Raw genomic sequence first — 19,527 nt, 5'->3', positions numbered from 1 at the left:
TAGTAGTAATAATAAACCTAATCCTAGTAGCAATAATAAAACTAATCCTAATAAGGAAAGGAAAATAATTAAAGCAAATCTAACCCTATTAAGCAAAGAAAATAAAGTCCTAACAAAATAAAATAAAATCCTAATATAAAATTGAGAATCAGCGAGAATTGTGACAATCTTTTATTTTGTACTTCCATTGTCTGAGAACGGATAAAATTCTGATAAAGCAACGCTGCTCCAATATTATTTTTGATATTTTCCTTATTTTCGTTCTTACCGAAAATATTGGTAAATATCATCCTACATCATTATACATTTACCTTTAAAAAAATGACCATATAAGAGAAAAGTTGGACCAAAGTTGTGTCAAAAAGTTGTGTCTTTATAATCCCTCATTTTAATAGTAGACAATGTTGGAATAAATTTTAGAGTTAAATACTTTGTTCCCCCTATAGTTTAACTTCATTATTTTTTGCGTCATACGGTTTACTTTTTATCACAGGAGGTACCTCTGGTTTGCCTAAAGACAGAGATGATACCTCCATCTAAATTTCGTCCAAAATTTGACGGAATGCCACGTCAGCGCCAATAATAAATTGACATGTGTTCATATAATTAATTAATTAATTTTTTTTAAAAATTAAAAACATTAAAAAAATTATATTTAATTAATTTTATTTTTAAAAAAAAAATGAAAAAAGTTTGTGATGAAGAAGATTGGAAAGTTATTTCTAGGGAGATTCTGATGATTTTGGTTGTTAGGGCAAAAGACTTCTCTCTTTGGGGAAGACTTCTAAGTCAAATAAAAGTACTAAGTACTCATCATTTGTTCTTTAATCGTTTTCATTGTATGGAAAGTGTGACACGCGGTCTTATTAAGCCTTTTGATTTGAGAGCTTTGGAAAATCTTCTTTGTTCTTGTTTTGTGGCCTCTCTTTCACACGACTTTATGATATAAAGAAACCGCCCACCATCATCAATCGTTTTTTTTTTTTTTTTTTCTTTCTGCAACCACCACCTTCAACGGGTATAATGTTAAATTACCTATTATTTTAAAATTTAAGCTAATACGAAGAAATAAATTTAATTATGTAATCAACACTTTAATACTCACCTTTACGTAAGGGTTCAAACTCTATTTTAATAAGTGAGGCTTAACACATGAAATATTTAATTTAAATGAGGTGAATGATAAAGTCAATGTTCGAACTAAGGACCTTTGACTTTGATATCATGTTAAATCAAATATTTTTCCAAAAACTTAAGTTGATAGGAAGAGATAAATTTAATCATTTAATCAATACTTTAACTGATTAAATTTATCTCTTCCTATCAACTTAAGCTTTTGGGATAATTGATAATTTAATATGCTATCAGAGTCTACTATAGGACGAATGGGGGGCACACTATTTACCCAGTGACAAGGACCTAGAAAATTACTGGTCTACATGTGAGGAAGAGTGTTGATGAATAATCTCATATTGCCTGTGGACAAGATCTTGAGCATGTTTATGAGGAATGAACCCTTTTCTTATTGAACCGATTTTATGAGATGAGTTAGGCTCACAAATTTCTTCATATAATGCTTCTCATACAAACACATAATACACCAACAAATACATAATAAAACTCTATTTGATTTGGAGACGTGTTTGATGTCATTCTCATGCATATAGTTTCAGATATTTAACATTGAATTTGCATATATCTTGTATGAAGATGGACAACAAATGTGTAAGAGAATGAAAACAAACAAAACATTTATTTTTACTTTTTAACTCCAAACAACCCCCTCCCCCTCCTCCTCCTCCTCCCTTTTTATAGGAGTCGGTTAAAATTTGCTCGAATCCGAGCTGACCCAAGCCACCTGGTTGTTTTAGGATAGAGCTCAACTCGAAAAGGCTGAAGTGGAAGATAGCCCAGCTCACAAAAGGTAAAGAAATCCCATCCAATGCCTTCATTAAATTAAAGCGGCAAACACCAGCACCAATCCAATAATCTCAATGCATCAAATCAACAAAACTAATAAAAAAAAAAAATCATACCTACTCAAACCCAAATTAAAATCCATTCAAGAATAATAAACAAAGTATCAACTAAGTAAAGTTACTTAGTAAAAAGAAAATAAGCCACATAAAGAGCAACACCGATTACACAAATATCAATATGAATAAACATAAACATAAACATAGTTACACAATAATTTTCAAAATCCACGTCAAACATGGATTATCTTCAATTCCTTGCTCTCATTCTATGCCTGCCTCCTGATACGGTTCCAAATATTCTATTTCTGCCTTGCACAGCTTTCTCAGTTTCTCGATTACACGAGGATAATCGGACTTCCCGATCAAGATCAATTTCATCAATTTCTTGTCGGTCATGATGTCCATGTTGATTTTTTCCACATCTAAAAAATTACACGTAAAAAGCAGCTTGTCATGCTTATCTCGCACTTGTTTCTATAAATCAATGAAAATTCATGGAAAGAAATCAAATAAATTAATTTGACTAATCGGCTTTGATTAGTGAGACATATTTTCCAGAGACTACCAAAGGGGTTATACTAAAATTACAATCAGGTAACTACATTGCATTACCTTTAATTAGTGGAAGAACATCAAGGATTGCCTTAATGACCTTTTTCTTCGTTTTTTTAGTTTTTGCTTCATCCGCCGCCAGTTGCACATTCATGACCAGTTTCTGTCATAAAAGATGATAGAAATCTATTAATTTTTATGTGTCAGAGAATAACTAAAGGAAACTTTAGGGATTGTGAGATTGTTTTACCTTCTTTTCATCCATTTGCAGGAAAGTTGCAGATTAGAGGAAGCAAACGAAGTCAAACGAGGATCAGAAGAATATATTACAGAATTGCATGTAGAGAAGCATACATATATATATAAGATGGTACCATGGTCCATGGTCATTACACTATATTATTATAATATATATAATCATATATATTAAAAAAATATTACTTTAATAATCTCACAATCTTTTAAGGACTTGTTTGAGATTGAGTTTGAGAAATAAAGCGTTTAAGTCAAAAAGAACTTTTGGACAAAAGTTTTATTTTTAGACTTTTATTAAAAGTGCTTTATGATTATTTTTAGGCTTTTTAAACCCATAAAAGTACTTTTAATTTTTTTACCAAACGAATACTTTTTTCTTCAAACGAACTTTTTGAGTGTTAAAAACACTTTTAGACCCCTTAAATGCAATTCCAAACAAGTTCTTAAGTTTCCTTTCAGACATGCTGCCAACTGGAACAGGATCCACGGCAATTTCAAATTTTATTTCAAAATTTGAACACAACCCCTTTGTTTTTTTAAAAAAATCCCTCCCCTGCTCGTTGCCTCTTACATCTCTCTCTCCATTATCTCCATTGTAGAATCGGCCATCTCGATTTTCTCTCTCGAGGGTTTTTAATTTTTATATTTAAAAGCATCGAGTTTTTGTTTAGTAATATTTAGTTACTTGATTGGTGTAGACCTATGATCATTCTCTCCCACAAAGTGGATTAAGATCTTAAAAGAAATCTGAGTTCCTCTTCACCAGCTAATTTGGTAATTTGGGTTCCTCATATCAAAAAGAAGGTGTTAAAAATTTCGGAGAATGAGAGAGAATCTAAGAAAAAGTTAATGAACCATAAACCAAAAACAAATGAAAATCAAGAAGGAAAAAATCAGATCAAAACCCAAAGAGGACAAAATAAATAAATAGAGAGAAAAGCTTGCTTACCTCTGTGATTGATTGTGCCGTGGCTCCATTCTGCAATGGAGAAAATGAAGAGAGATGTAAAAGTGAACCTTTTTCTCCGAAACGAATGAGTTCAAGTTTTGAAATCTAAAAGTTTGTACACGTAGCATATTTCATGCCATTCAACTAACGAACGGCTTGGATGATCAAAATTGGGGGTAGACAATTTCTTTAAAATTGTCGTGGATCCTGATCCTGCCGGACTTCCTCAACAGGTACATATAGAGTACTTTTGGCATCATCCTACAAACTTGGAATCAAAAGTATTGAACGATTTCAAGAAACAATCATAAGCAAAATTCGCTTTCCAACCAACATATCACCTGAAAGAACATGTACGGAAGGACACATTAGGCAATTATAAACACAATAGAAACAAAATCGGCTTTTGTCAATATTCCAACAATTTCATTTCCAGCAACATCAAAACGAATAAAACTAATAATAATATTCATCAGTAACATATATATAACATTACTCTTTATGTAGATCAGTTACTTAAACCCCTCAAAATAATGGATCTGAAATTTTAGATTTAGGCTATCCATTTCCATTCAAGGGTCATTGTCCTGTCACGTATCCCACTACTCAAAAAAATAATAAAATAATATTTAAATTTTTTTAAAAAAAATATATAAAATAAAATAAAAAATAGTATGGAGTGGCCGGCCACCCCCTTATGGCCCTTGGGGGTGGACGGCCAAGGGCCAAACCCAAAATAAAAAAAAATAAAAAATAAAAAAATAAAAAATTGGGTTTGGCATTTAGGGGGTGGCCGATCCACTCTCAAGGGCCATAGGGGTGGCTCGGCCACCCTATGGCAAAAAATGGGGTGGCTAGCCACCCCATATTATTATTATTTATTATTTATTATGTTCTTTTTAAAGTTTAAATATTATTTTATTAGAAGTGGGACACGTGGTAGGACAATGACCCTTAAATGGAAATAGACGGCCTAAATATGAAATTCCAGAAACTGAAATTCCCCTAAGAATTTCAGTAGATCTTGATCCATAAAATAATTATGGTCACTAAAATACCAAACTTCATAACCCATAACAATGTTCATTGTTCCCCATACAAACAGATTTCTATGTAAAAACCATTCTGGCATACCCATATGAGGATCAACAATCCTGATACCTTTAACAGCTAAACACCATCAAATTTTACCATAATCATAGCACGATAAAATCTACGGCTTCCCCATGAAACAAAACACCAAAACCCTAACAAGGTCCAACAAATGATCGAATTAGACCCAAGATCCCAAAGGCCAATTCTTTATACTCAAATAATAAATTTCAGCCAAAAATTAATGATTAAAAACTACAAATATTAAGAAAAAATAAATTTCAACCAAAAATTAATCGATTAAAAAACTACAGGAAGAAGAAAACCAATCGAAGGAAAGAAAGATAGAAAGAAAGAAAGATGAACCTTTTTGCATGTCAACGGAGATTATCAAATGTGATGTGACTTTTAAAACCACCATTAAATTTGAGATTATTATTATTGAATTTTGATCTATCTGTGATTTTAAAAGCCACATCACATTTAGGAGGATTCAAAGAGAGAGTGAGAGAGTGAGTGAGTGAGTGAGTGAGAGAAAAAACTAATAAAAAAAGGTTTATAGTGTGAACATGTTCATGTTAGAAGAAAAATATGTAAACTGCTAATTAATCTATTGGAGAGGAAGTACCCTTAGAGATGCTCTAAGTAGTTGTTGTCCATGCACTTAATAATTTTTGTAGCCTATCATGCATTACATAGGATATATACCTACGACGGAGATAAATGGTAAATAGATTATCTATTAAAATTTTAAAGCAAATTAAGACAATGATTAATCAAATATTGTCTCAATTTATTAAACTAAAATTGTATAATATTTTCTATAAAATGTTTCAATATTTTCGAAGTTTTAGTCTTTAAGAAATTTGGTCAACTAAAAGATATTTTTGACCAACCATAAAATACTTTTCATTTTTCATAAAAATTGTTTTATTAGACTTACAACTTTTTTTTATTAATGTTTTTTCAAATGCGAATGCAATGGGTTAAAACTTTTTTTTGAGTGACGTGGCTTCAATCACACGTTGCCACTTGTCATCAAGCTATAAAATAGTTATAAAAATAGCATTTTTCAAATTATTATTGTTCTTTCAAATGCAAACCAATTTTTTAATGGAAGAGTCCCAAGAGATAGCTCAATTAGTTAAAACTATACTTAATAAAGCGAAGGTCACTAGTTCGAATCTCTCTCCCCCATGTTATGCGGACATGTCAAAAAAAAAAAAAAAAAAATTCCAATGGAAGAAAAGCCTATGTTCCCCCTCATCCATTGCCCACCACCCGTGCGAACGACACATTTCGACGAGCAGGGTTGGCTCAATTAATTGAATGGATTAGGAGGATTAGGCGGTCGCTTAGGGCTCCCAATTTAATACGGCCCCAAATTAATAAATATTGAACAAAAAAAACTTTCCATAAAAAAATTAAAGCCCTTATTATGATCTATATTCTTTAATTAAGATCTCTTAATCATGGTAAATAAGTAATTTATTAAGGCACCCAATTGAATTAATGAATCCTAATAAAATAATTTTCATAAAAAAGGAATTAAATACCTAATTGCCGTCAATATATATATGCTTTAATTAAGGCCACATACTTAATTTAAAAAATGCATTAATATCATTTGATTCTTCAACCTTTCGAAATAAATAAAGCTTAAGCTTCAACATATTTTGACCCGGCCCTGCCAAAGAGAACTGCAACCTTCAACGGCAAGAATGGCCTGCCCGTTTTGCAGACCATTGGACACCGGCAAGAAGTAGAGGATTCTTCAATGAAAACTCCACTACAAAAGAAAAAACATGGGATTAGTAATGTGTCTACAATGCATGATTTTTTTCACACGTCACCAATTGGTGACGTGGCAGTTTCTCACACGTTACTGAAGTCTTTAGTAACGTGTGAAAGTTGACACGTTACTAAAGTTGTCAAAGTTTTATTTTTTTTATTTATTTATTTTTCAGTTTTCGAATAGGTAACATTCAAAGTTGACATGTTACTAAAGTTGTCAAAGTTTTATTTTTTATTTATTATTATTTTTTTCTATTTTTGAATTGGTAACGTGTGGTGATGTGTCAACTTTCACACGTTACTAAATTTGTCAAAATTTTATTATTATCATTATTTTTTTTTTCAGTTTTCTAATTGGTAACGTGTCAAAGTTGACACATTACTAAAGTTGTCAGGTTTTTTTTTTTCTTTTTTTAAATAAATTAAGACAGTAGTGACGTGGCACCATGTCACTAAAGTGGTGACGCGCCACCTATGCCACGTCACCCCATTGGTGATGTGCCGGCTGGACACACGTCACCAATGGGCATTGGGAACATGCGCCAACTGGCTTCCCTCTTTCTCTCTTTTTCTTTCTTCTTCCCTCTTTTTCCTTCCTCCCGCATGCTACCTTCTTCTTTCTTCTTCTCTTCTTCTCCCCCCCCCCCCCCACAGCTCCCTCTTCTCTCATATGAAAAAAGAAAAAGAAAGGGAGAAGAGAAGAAGATAAGAAGAAAAAGAAAAAGAGAAGAGAAGATCTGATTTTTTTTTTTTTTTGGGGGTTTGGGATTTTGAAATTTTTTCGCTACTGGGTTTGGGTGTTTGAAATGTTTCTGGTTTTGATTTTTTTAGCTAATTTGATTTGATTTTTCAGGTTGAATCCACTTGGGGTATAGACATCGTATACTCTAATGGGTAATTTTTCTAATTTTTCTGATTTTTGGTACTCTCCAACTCTACATAATGAGTGAGTAGTAAAATTAGATTTGAAGTTCAAAATTTTTGATTGATCTATTGAAATTTTTGAAAAATTTTGCTTACATGTAAACAAATTTTTTTTACATGTAAACAATATATATATTTTTTTAATTTAATTTAGAATTTTCAATTACTTTCTTTTTTTTTTCAATTAAATTTTGATTTGCTGCTAGGTTTGGGTTTTTGAAAATCATATTCCATGAAAAATCAGAAAAAAAAAAAAAATTTTAATTTTAATAATTTTTTAAACTTTAATAACGTGTCAAAAATTCACACGTTACTAAAGTCACGTTAGTCACACCCAATTTTTTGACATGCTACACGCGTTGCTAATGACACGTCACTAACCGTTAGTGACATGTCAACAGGCTTGACATTTCACTAACGTTAGTCAATAAATCTCAACTTTTTTGTAGTACTCACGAGGTCTTTCGAAATCGCATTTTTCCCTACGAAATCGCAAGCAACTCTATGTTGCATTGAAGAGTGACAAAATGTTATGAGCAATAAAGCAAACTAATTTTGAACCCTAAGGGATTGACCCAAGTTGTGAAGGCCTTAGTCTTAGAGGTTTGATCCCTTGAAGGTCCAAAGTTCAACACCTCTTGGGTGCAAACAATTCTTTGGGGCCACACCCCCTGGTAAAAGGTTAGCGATTTACCCAGTTTCGTATAGGAAAACTTTCGAGGGTGCGGTGCACGAGATCAAAGTTTACTCTGTAAGGATGAGTCTAAACAGCCTTGCCTTGTAGAGGTTCCCCAATATCAAAAAATAAAAAATAAATGGGTAAAGTCAACATACTCCCCTCAAACTACCACCCAATTGACAATGTCCCCCCCAAACTTTCAATTGCGACAATGTACCCCCCAAACTACCAAAATATTGTCAATATCTCCCCCAAAGCTAGCAAAAAGATCAAAATGCCCCTATATATTTATCAATATGACAAAAATACTCCTAAAATTCGAAAAAAAAAAAAAATTAAAACGAAAATTTTAATTTTTAAACTTTTTTTAAAAAAAAAACCGAAAATTTTATTTTTTTAAAAAAAATCAATTTTTATTTTTTTAGATTTTTTTAAAATATGTTTTAAAAAAAACGAAAATTTTATTTTTTAAAAACTAAAATATTTTAATTTTTTTTTAAAACGGAAATTTTTTACTTAAAAATTATAAAAGAAAACTTTTTTTAAAAAAAAAAAAAAAAGAAAAAGAAAAATTTTCAATTTTTATAAAAAAAAAAATCGAAATTTTTTAATTTTTTTTCTAATAAAAAGATTTTTTTTTTATTTTAGATTTTTCCAGAAATTTTAGTATTTTTTTTAAAAAAATTTACTAAGGGTAGTTTCGTCAATGAGGGGGACATTGACAATGTTTTGGTAGTTTGGGGGGTACATTGTCGCAATTTAAAGTTTGGGGGGGACATTATCAATTGGATGGTAGTTTGAGTGGGGTATGTGAACTTTCTCCAAAATAAATAAAGCAAACTAATTTTTGATTCCGTATTCAAATCAATTCAACTATAACTTCTTTTACTTTTTTCTTATTTCATTTAAATATTATTTAAATTACACATAAAGGAAAGAGAGTAAAGAGAAAGCTATTTAAATATTATTTCCAATAAATGTTAGAGAAAATAAAGAGTAAAGAGAAAGCATTTTATATTAAAATAATGTTAGGCACCAAACGTGAGTTCCTTTTTGAGCATTAACAATGGACTCTTTATATTTAGTTTTTTTGTAGACATTTAACAAAGTGGTTGAGCATGCACTAAGACGTGAGTTCGAAGTTCGCAATGGGAATCCTCACACTAACTTAATTAGTGTTAACCACCTTGAGTTCCATTAATACCCCAACAAAGTTGGGTCAAGCTTTGGTTTAATCAGATTTGAAAGAACATCTGCGGTTCCTACAGTTTAAGCCTCTCATGTGCCGCTCGTAGCAAGCATGTGCTATTATAGTTACAGCCACTTATAATAATTAATTACAGTTGGTCTCTCCAGCCTTTCTTTTTATTAGGAAAAAAAGAAGGTTTAACTTGAGAGAACTCAATTTCTGGAATCACCATTCGGAAAGCTCTACCTTAAGGTTTTCTAAACTCAAATTTTGATGGTGCAATTAGATCCAATTTCTCAGTGAATTTCAGCCTTAATTAGTAATGCTGATTGCCAAATTGTAGCTTCTTTGTTCTTTGAACCACAACTCTAATGATGTGAAATATAGTGGAGGCAAATTAAAACTTTAAAAGCCAGCTCTTTTAGCCACCAAGTCGGCCATCTTATTCATTTTTTTATTTTTTTATTTTTTTTTTTTTGGCCTTTTGGGTAAAAAGAGCAGAGTGTTAAAATATGAAGGTAGAGGAAAGTAAGGCAGCCATAGTCCACAGCTCATGCATGTGGGCGGATCCACGTGATGCTTTGAGTTTGGGGGGTTCATGGCAACCCCGCCAAGAACGTATGGAAGTCCATTAAAAACACTAGAAATTGTTTTTTTTAGGTTTCTTGCTGTGAAACTATTCCAAGCCCTAGTTTATCATAACCTACCTGAACATTGATGATATTGAGTCATTGATCCAAAAACATGACAATAACTGTCTGAATCAAGATCTACTGAAATTTTTAGCACTACAAAAAAACATGAGTTTAGTGACATGTCTACAGTATATAATTTTTTCACACGTCAGATAACGTGGCAATTTCTCACACGTTACTAAAGTCTTTGGTAACATGTCAAATTTGACTCGTCACCAAATGGTGACGAGTCAAATTTGACACATCACCATTTGGTGAAGTGTCAAAGTTGACACGTTACTAAAGTTATCAAAATTTTATTTATTTATTTATTTATTTCAGTTTTCAAATTGGTAATATGTCAAAGTTGGCACGTCACCAAATGGTGACGAGTCAACTTTGACATGTTACCAAAGTTATCAAAATTTTATTTCATTTTATTTTTAGTTTTGAAATTGATAACGAGTTAAAGTTGTCAAAGTTTTATTTTTTATTTTTCAGTTATGAAATTGGTAACATGTCAACTTTTACACTAGAGCCGGTGCAATAAAACTGCTTATTACATAGTGTAATGGGTAGTTTTATATGAGAGAGCATTTGGGCTCTATAAGTGGGGCTTGTACTGCTCATGCATCTCTCGAAAATGCCCAAAGCAGTTACGTGCATTCCATTAATTTCAAGACAATATTGATGGCGTTTGCACCTTACTTTCTTAACCCGTTTTACTCCTTTTTTTTGGGTAAATAGTGTTGGAGAATATATATATATGCACCAGCTCCCACAGATCATGCTTTTACCCCAAAAAAAAAAAAAAAATGCTCCCACAGATCATGCAATCACAGATTGCATACTGTTGGGTAATCCCTCACATTTGGGGACCAACCCATGGACCTTTTAAAAAACACACTCCGGGCCTTTCAAAAGGGCAGCCAAAATGAAAAATAAAAAAATTGCGCAGTCGGCAGCAGGAAGAGAAAAAAAAATTTTGGTTTTGGCCTACCCACTTCCGTGAGAGATTTGAAGAATCGTGTATGATCTGATCTTGATACAATTTTACTAAGTTTTCTGACGATGAAAGCTACGTATTGACTGATGTCAATTGTTGAATTTTCCACTGCCGTTGCCTTGTTGCTCATACCTATTTGGTGGGATCTTTCTTTGTTCTTGTTGAACTTCACTTTCAGAGTGATTTATATTTAATTAAAGAATGCAAGTATTTTTGATGAAGTAATAACCTCTAAATATTTCTCCAGAGAAGACCTTGTAAACTCATTATCGTTGATAGTGAAAGATTTGAATCAATTAGGTCCCATGCTTTTTCCCGTAAAAATCTTGATATCTTGCCTGTGGGTTGCTTAATTATTTTTCACTGTACCGTGGATGAGTTTATTTTGGGTGCTAGTGTGACCACTTAATTTGCCCAAATAGAGGTAGAATAATTCTCATGTGTGTTTGAAATTGGTGTTCACACTTGACAATGTGGTATAAGAGCTTAAGTTAATTGTTAGTGTGAATTTCTTATGTAAATTAAATGGAGAAGTCATCTAATAGCACGATTAAACTCACGGCTTCCAATTATTCAATTTGAAAGACTATGATGGAAATGTTTTGTATTGTAAGGAATTTTTCGATTCTATTGACACAAAAGGTGTCAAAACAATTACTGAAACCAACGATAATCAGAAAAAATTGAATAGAAAAACTATTAGATATATCACGCAGTAGGCTGATCAAAGCTAATTGTAAATCAAGTAAACCCCATGAATTGATTTTATATTTTTCCCTTCACAAAAAAAAACAAGTTTTTGTCTTCAAAACTACAAAAATTCTTCAAAAGGGAGGGAGTAAAACAGTAAATATTTTATTATTTTAAATTGGGTTTGGAGCATCTCCCAAATGATATGTTTGTCCCCCAAAATATTATTTGTGTCCCTTTTTAATTATTTTTTTTTAGTTTTGCCCCCCAAAATAATATTTGTGTCCCTTTTAATTATTATTATTTTACTTGTGTCCCCTTTGTGTCCCCAATAGGTAGTTTAATCAGATATGGATCACGCCTCATGAAGTGGGCGTCACTAGTTCGAATCCCTTCTCACTTCTCTTGTGCGGACATGTCAAAAAAATAAAAATAAAATACCTAAAATACCCAATTCATTTAGTTTCCCTCTATATTCTAGTTCACTTCTAATAAAAATTTAATTTGGTTTGAGACTCTCATTGAATATATGAAAGAAAAAGTTAAATGGTTTGGGTTCTTTGAGTGGCTTCTAACGAACAATCCCAACAATTAATTTTTTGAGTAGTTATTTTGCCGTCATTTAGATTTACGATATTTGCTCTAATATCACAAGTTAAATGATTTAATCATTTATGATTACAAAATTATTTGGCTCAACTCTTAACATTATTGCTATTTGGGGCTCTCGGTGATTGTCAGGACAAAAATTTTATACTCAAACAAACCTTTTCTTAGACCTTATAGATTAATATAAAGAGATTATATGTATTTATATAAGTCGGTCCATTTCCCAAAAAAAAAAAAAAAAAAACAAAACAAAAACAAAAATTCGTCCCCCCACATTACAACTCCTAATTCCGCCCCAGTATGCCGAGGTCCGTTAATTATTTTAAATTAGGGGTTGTGACTGTGCGTGTGGAGTATGCCCTTATTCGGCCGTTGGTGGCAAAGGCGGTGAGACACTTGAGAGCCTGCCTCTCCGAGTTGTACCATGCATGGGGGCAAAACAGTAAATTGGGTTTGCGACCATTTGGAAGTCGGAGATGTATAACCTTATTCGACCGTTGGCGCCAAAGGCGGTGAGAAACCCCGCCTCTCCGAGTTGTACCATGGATGATGGGGGTAAAATAGTAAGTAAATATATTTTTGCAAATTAGGTTTGTGAAAGTCGGTGGTGTATGCTCTTATTTGACCGTTGGAGGCAAAGGCGGTGGTGCCTCTCCGAGTTGCACCGGTAATGTTTAGGAAACCTCATTCGTCCTATAAATAAGTAATCCCAGGAAGAAACCCAAACTCACTTTCATCTCTTGTTTAGGAAACCTCACTTTCATCTCTTGTTTGTTTTCTTCTCTTCTCCTCTCCTGTTCTTTTCTGAGGACATTGTGCTCTGTTTCTTGCTCTGTGTTGTGTTGTGGGTCTTGTTTCTTCCCACAGATCAGGTAATGATCATACTCACTCCCAATCATTCTTTTCTTTGTGGTCTTCTCTGAAACGCATTTGGGATTCAAAATCTTTCCTTTTTCTTGTTTCAAGAAGAAGAGGAAGAAGACATGACCATCACTCTTGACGATCTGAGGGGAGACTCTCCAGCCATATGTGGGGACTTCAATAAAATCAAAGAGGAGGTGATCAGAGCTGTGGGTGAGGATCCAAACGAGGTAGAACGGCTGCTGACTGAGAGGATCTTGATGGAATTCGTTCAATTCCACATGAAAAAGAGAGAACCGTCCCTGGAGAAGAAGAAGAAGAGGATTGCCTTGAAAATTATACCACCCAAGAAGCCATTGGAGTCAAAACCCAACAACTTCGGAAAAATCAACAAGAATCAAGAAAAGGAAGAAGAAGAAGAAGGAAAGTCCAGGAAACCCAAGAGGCAGAGGAAGAACCCGACGGAGATCAAACAAGCGGTTCCGGACCAACTACCTTGCATGCCAACCGAGTTCAAGAACAGAATCATGGGGCTGCAGGGTTCGGACATCAATCTTGTCATTCAAAAAGTTTTGACTGACACTGATATGAAAGTATCTCAGGACCGGCTTTCGATTCCAAGGGGCCAAATGAGGTATGATTTTCTAAGCAGTGAGGAACAAGCGAGTCTTGAGGAGAAAGAAGCAGATGGGAAACATTTCAAAGGCATGGAAGTGCCATTGATAGAGCCAGGCCTTAAGGAATCGAGCATCTTCTTGAAGAAGTGGAAATTGGGTAACAGCTGCAGCTACATGTTGAGCAACCCATGGATAAATATTGCAAAGGGAAACGGGCTCAAGTCAGGAAATGATGTACAGCTTTGGTCCTTCAGAGTCAACCAAAGGCCCCACTTGGCCCTTATTAAGCTTAGATAATTAGGATTTTTCTTTTCTTTTCACCCTTCCAGTTTCTGTGTTTTTGTTCCTCGTCAGTTGTAAAAGTATAATCACGGCAACTTAACACGGTTTCTGTATAATTTTCACTGTGAAAATTGGAACTGACTTGGTCTTTTGAGGAATGAAAGTGGGCAGAAATATTTTGCATGGTAGAATTAATTGATTGTTTTGTTTTGTTTTGTATCTGTGACTGAGATCTAATCAATGATATTCCTGTGATTTTTATTGCTAACCAGTCATATCCGGCCGTTAACCCGAATGGAAATCACTAAAAAATCCAAAGTACCCTTAAATTTTCTTTCTTTCTTTTTTAATAATTTTTAATTTGAAATTAAGGATAAATTTGAAATTTTATAAAAAAGTCTAGAGTATAAAAGTCATTTTATCACTTTTAAAATCTTGCATCCAATTAAAAATACAAGGGTGAAATTAAAAATTTTTGAAATTTGAGAGGGTCTGGTAGTTCAGAGTCTTAACGTAGTTTCCCAAAATCTTTTATACTGTTTGTTCCTGACTCAATGATGTCAATGGCGTGGCAGTAGTTGTAGATGGCGAGGAGGAAAAAAAAAATACAAGAGAAGGCAGATCTTTCAAAAGCTGGTGGTTAAGCGTAAATGAGTCTGTATTGGTAAAATGAACAACCAGTGAGACAGCAAGTCACAGAGAGTTTCATGTTGCTGAGAACATACAAAAATAAAAGACTTTCTAAATACTATATGTCCTCTTGCCTCCATATTCTGAATGCCACATCAAATTTGTCCAATTGGGGACTTTGAATTGTGATGCATGCTAACAAAATCAAAGATAAATAAATAATATTCTTCATTTATCTCTTTCCAACACCATACTGTGAATAAGAATAATTTTCCAAGCAAAAGAGGGACTTCTTGATAAATTGATAAAAACAATCTTGATCTCACAACCAGCAAAATAAGAGAAGAAAACACAGATTAATGCATAGAGAAGTGATATCTGAGGAAAAACATAACAAGAAATGTAAGATGAAAGCATCAGTCAAATAGAAATATTATCTTCCGAACACCGATTGTTCCTCCACCTGAATATATGATTATAAGAGCTTTTGAATAATTATTAGCCAATTCACAAAGTGCATAACCTAAGCCCAACTGCATCTTGGGAAATAAAATTCGAAAAAACTGCTACCTTTCGCGTATGTAATTCATAAAAGAATGGATAAGAGTTATTATGCAATTCTAGTTGATGCTTCAGATTAATTATCCTGAGAGGTATTATGCGATTCGAAATCACAAAGTTAGTAAATGGTCAAAGATTATTGGATGACCGAAGCTTCAAAGTTGTAGAATCTAGAGTTCACAAATAGTTTCAGGTACTTCAATAGATAAGTCAAGATAGTTCAAACACGTAAGGCCACTTTGTTGATCCCTGCAATGTTCTAAGGCCACAACTGTTCCAATCTAGAACATGTTTGAAAGTTGAGAACTTTCTTTGAAGGGTCTCTTGCAAGGCACATCAACAATCAACAATCAACAAGAGAGTTCATTTATTTTCTACTTCATATAAGCCTTCTGAACAGTAAATGCACAAAAAATACCAAAAACTGATAACCGAATTTGTACATGACAATTTTCTGAAAAGGCCCGTCTCTAGTAACTTGAACAGATGTCTCATGGTAATTTTTGATCCAATGTAATGCACTAATGCATCTATGATCTATCATTCAATCTTCTAAAAGCTCCATATACCATGTAAATGATTGATAGATACAAAGTGCAACAGCAATCAGATATATAAATCCAGTCAAAACAACAGCTTTGCATGAAAGTGCACGTGGAAATTCATGTAAATGGAACAACTTGCAAATTTTGTCCTGGAGTGTATTTGGAAGCTGAAACACCTGAGCCGTTTAATAAAGATAGCCTACTTGGTCCCTCTATACCTTAAAGCTTCCCCATCAACAGCCAAAATACTTAACGGTCAATGGCATAACCACAGTACAATTACAAGAATTGAACTTTCACTATACAATATCAGAAGCATTGAAAACCAACATAACACCTATTCTGAGAACATGGAACAATACGACATAAAAGGCATCAAATTATAATGTCACTGGGAAAAAAATGAGCTCAATATGATATATCTAAGCAAGTAACTAAAGTTCCTCAAAATATTAAAAACACCACAAATAGAAATACACGTTGAGTTCTCATGAAACAAAATTGCAGAACTTTCTATTGTCATGACGACAAAGCTGCAAGCAGGTAATAAATAATACAACTACCTCATAATAAACAGAGAGGCAATAAAGTTTCATCTTCTCCCAGCAATCCTCAATAAAGGAGAGATGATACCCTGTATCTCTTGTAATGACTGTTGTATCCTTATCTCCTCGTCGACAGATCGCTTAAGGTTTCTAATTTGATCCTCCAAGGCCTCAGAGCCTCTAATAACTTCAACCCGCATTTCAAGCACCTTCTTTGTCAATCCCATCAACAAACCTGAGTATCTTGGCACTGTGGTGTACTTTTGCAAGAAACTCAACAACAACCCAAGCTCCTCGTTATCCAAGTTCTCAACACATTTCAACAACTTCCTCCTCGCAACTAATTCCTCCATCACTGCCAGCACATTCTCTGGATTCTTACTGCCCAACACTGACACCAAAGCCCCCTTATGCCTAAACTTCTTCAACAACTTATCATGCTCTGCTAACTTCACCTTCTTCGGCCTCACTACCATGTAATCTCCCTCCTTAGGCTTCTCCCCTTGTCCTCTATGAAAATAACGAAAATATGAAGGCCTCATAACCCTTTTCTCCTCCTCCTGGCCTAAACTCCAAAAACTCTTGATACCACTCTCCACATTCTCCTCCTTTGTTTTCCTCTTCCCAACATACATTATCCCATTAGAACTCCCAATCACTCTCACCCCACAATCAGGCGAAAACCCAATTGACATAAGTGGCGCTGGGAACCTCATCGAATGCGTTACCTTCGCCCTCCCATAGTCGAAAACCTTCATATACCCATCCAATCCCACACTAAAAACTCTATACTCCCTCCCCTCCTCTCCACTTTCCTTCCCAACTCTCCCTACACAAACTGATGTAACCGTCTTTGTATGACTCTCCATTGAATAAATCATCTTTCCACCCCCTATCAAATCCCATATCTTAACTGAGTTCCCACCCGCTGTAGCAACCAACCCCCCGGATGGCAAAAAAATCACATCTTCAACAGGTTTTCCATGGTTCACCTCCATAACCCACTTGGAATCAGTCACCCTCACGTCCCAAAGCTTAACCGTGTGATCATATGACCCAGTGACGCACATTTCATGACTAACAGGTGAAAAATCACCACTACGCACATAATCCTTATGACCCCGAAAATCTACAATTGGGGTCTCGGCAGCTACATCCCAGTACTTGACGAGGGCATCGTCACCAGCAGAGACCAAATGTAGCTTATCATGAACTGGGTATTGAACATAATGTACTGGGCGCGTGTGAGACCGAAGCTTACGCAGTGGGGTCCGGGTTTTGACATCAAAGACTTGAACTAGGCCCGATAGGTCCGAGGCGGCAATCAGGAGGCCATCGCAGCGGAACGAGGCGCAAGAGACGACATCAGGGAAGGAGGAGATAGTAGAGGAGGGGGAGAGGGTTTGGGGGCTGAAGAGGGTGAGCGAGGTCGAGTGGGTTGCGGCGAAGGTGTGTGGTGGAGTGGGAGAGAAGGTGAGAGAGGTGATGGAAGAGATGAGGTTTGAGATTTGGTGATTCTTGAAGGAGGACCAGTACTTGGACTCTGGGGTTTGCGTGGGGGTTCTGGGCTTTGGTCTGAGCTTGGGTTTGATGGGTTTGAACGTTGAATTTTGCCTTGGCACCTCCATCATTACCCTGCAACAGAAAATGCACAAGGAATAAGTTAGCTGGTTTACAATGACTACAACTGTCAGTATTTATAAGATTCAGTATGTGATAGGTTTCAGGGCTTGTGCATGTGTCCCCAAGCAGAATAGGCTTCATTTATACTCCAACAGAATTTAACCATAGAGTCAGCAAAATTCGCAGTACTAAAACTTGACTCAATAGGTGTTCACACAAACAGCAAAGTAATTCTCAGGGCGCTCTAAAGAAGGCTATTGAGTCTACAGCTGTGAAAAATATTGATGCTGCGAACTAACTGCTGTCTTGCCTGTGCACAGATCAAGAAAACTTTATGATTCTTGTAAAAATTTGTAAATAACATTGGCTTTGGAGACTGTTCTAGGCCTACAATGACTGCTTGTATTTTTCTTTTTTTCTTTTTTTAGAAGTTTTCTTCTTATCAAAAACTGACTCTATTGATTGAATTCTTCATAATGATACCAATTCCTTGGGAAGTCATATTATGTTCTATTGATTGATTCCCTTTCAGTAGAGCACATTAGCATGCGGCAAGAGGCAAGATTATTTTTAGGGGTCTGTATCAGTTATAACGGTAACTGTATAGGTAATTTCAAAATTTTAACCGGAATTGTCAGTTAAATCGATTAATTCACCGAATTCATTTCGATAATAATTAATTTCGAACTTTTCGGTTAAAATCAGTCGGTTAATCGGTTAACCGTGAACGTGAACAAATTTTCAGAGCACATCAAGATCGGTAACCGTGAAAAAAAAAAAAAAAAAAAAAAACAAGAATATTCAAGAAACAGAGGAATCAAGCACGACCCAGGTGAGAAAAGGCCAAACTTACCAAGGAGATTATTATGATTCTTTCTTTCTGAAGTGTTCTCGAGCAGAAAAACTGCTCGGAGGATTCAAAATCCTGGGTAAAAACAGGATCAAAATCAAAGACGGCGGGAGACGAGAGAGAGGGAGAGAGAGGCAGGCGTGAATTTGCTTTAGGTTTAGGGCTAGGGCTGAAAGAGATGTGTATATATATAAGTGCAAAACAATTTGTTTTGCCTTTGAATTCTTGGTACTGTGAAGCCAAGTTAGCTCATCAATATTTTCACAGAGACGGATTTTAATACCACCAGTCACAACACTAACAAAAACATACCCATAAAACTCAATGCGAAATCTATGAATTCTAATAAAAATGCAAAAATTTATGTGATTTGGACAACAACAGAACAAGAACAACGCGGATTTGTTTTCTGGTGGGCAACAAAACAAAAGCTTACAAAAAGAACATACCTTTGGGTTTCGGGAGATCAGCAGCCGGCGGCGACAAGAGACGCTGGCGTTAAATGAAGTCGGCGGGAGCTAAAGAGAGTGTGAGGCCGAGATGAGATGGTGCCAGAAGAGAGAGGGAGGGTTTAGGGTTTAAGTTTGGTTTGAGAGTAGTGAAGGTGAAATTCTATCGGGC

The 19,527-nt window shown here is 34.7% G+C and overlaps 2 protein-coding genes across 2 annotated transcripts; one reads left to right on the top strand and one right to left on the bottom strand.

The window, feature by feature from the left end:
* The first annotated feature begins 13,375 nt into the window (after nt 1-13,375).
* LOC132177901 (B3 domain-containing protein At1g05920-like) lies at nt 13,376-14,167 on the top strand. The gene has a single exon (XM_059590378.1). It carries the CDS (start codon nt 13,376-13,378, stop codon nt 14,165-14,167), a length of 792 nt encoding a protein of 263 aa, XP_059446361.1.
* Nucleotides 14,168-16,235: 2,068 nt separating this feature from the next.
* LOC132177731 (protein SLOW WALKER 1) lies at nt 16,236-19,527 on the bottom strand. The gene is made up of 2 exons (XM_059590173.1): nt 19,356-19,527; nt 16,236-18,068 (listed from the first exon to the last, which is right to left on the bottom strand). The coding sequence occupies exon 2, from the start codon at nt 18,062-18,064 to the stop codon at nt 16,481-16,483; it is 1,584 nt and encodes a 527-aa protein (XP_059446156.1). The 5' UTR covers nt 18,065-18,068; nt 19,356-19,527; the 3' UTR covers nt 16,236-16,480.

Source organism: Corylus avellana, chromosome ca4 (assembly GCF_901000735.1).
Source record: "Corylus avellana chromosome ca4, CavTom2PMs-1.0".
Classification (NCBI taxonomy): Eukaryota; Viridiplantae; Streptophyta; class Magnoliopsida; order Fagales; family Betulaceae; genus Corylus; species Corylus avellana.
The sequence above is the reverse complement of the archived record's forward strand: the minus strand, read 5'-3'. Positions and strand labels throughout refer to the sequence as shown.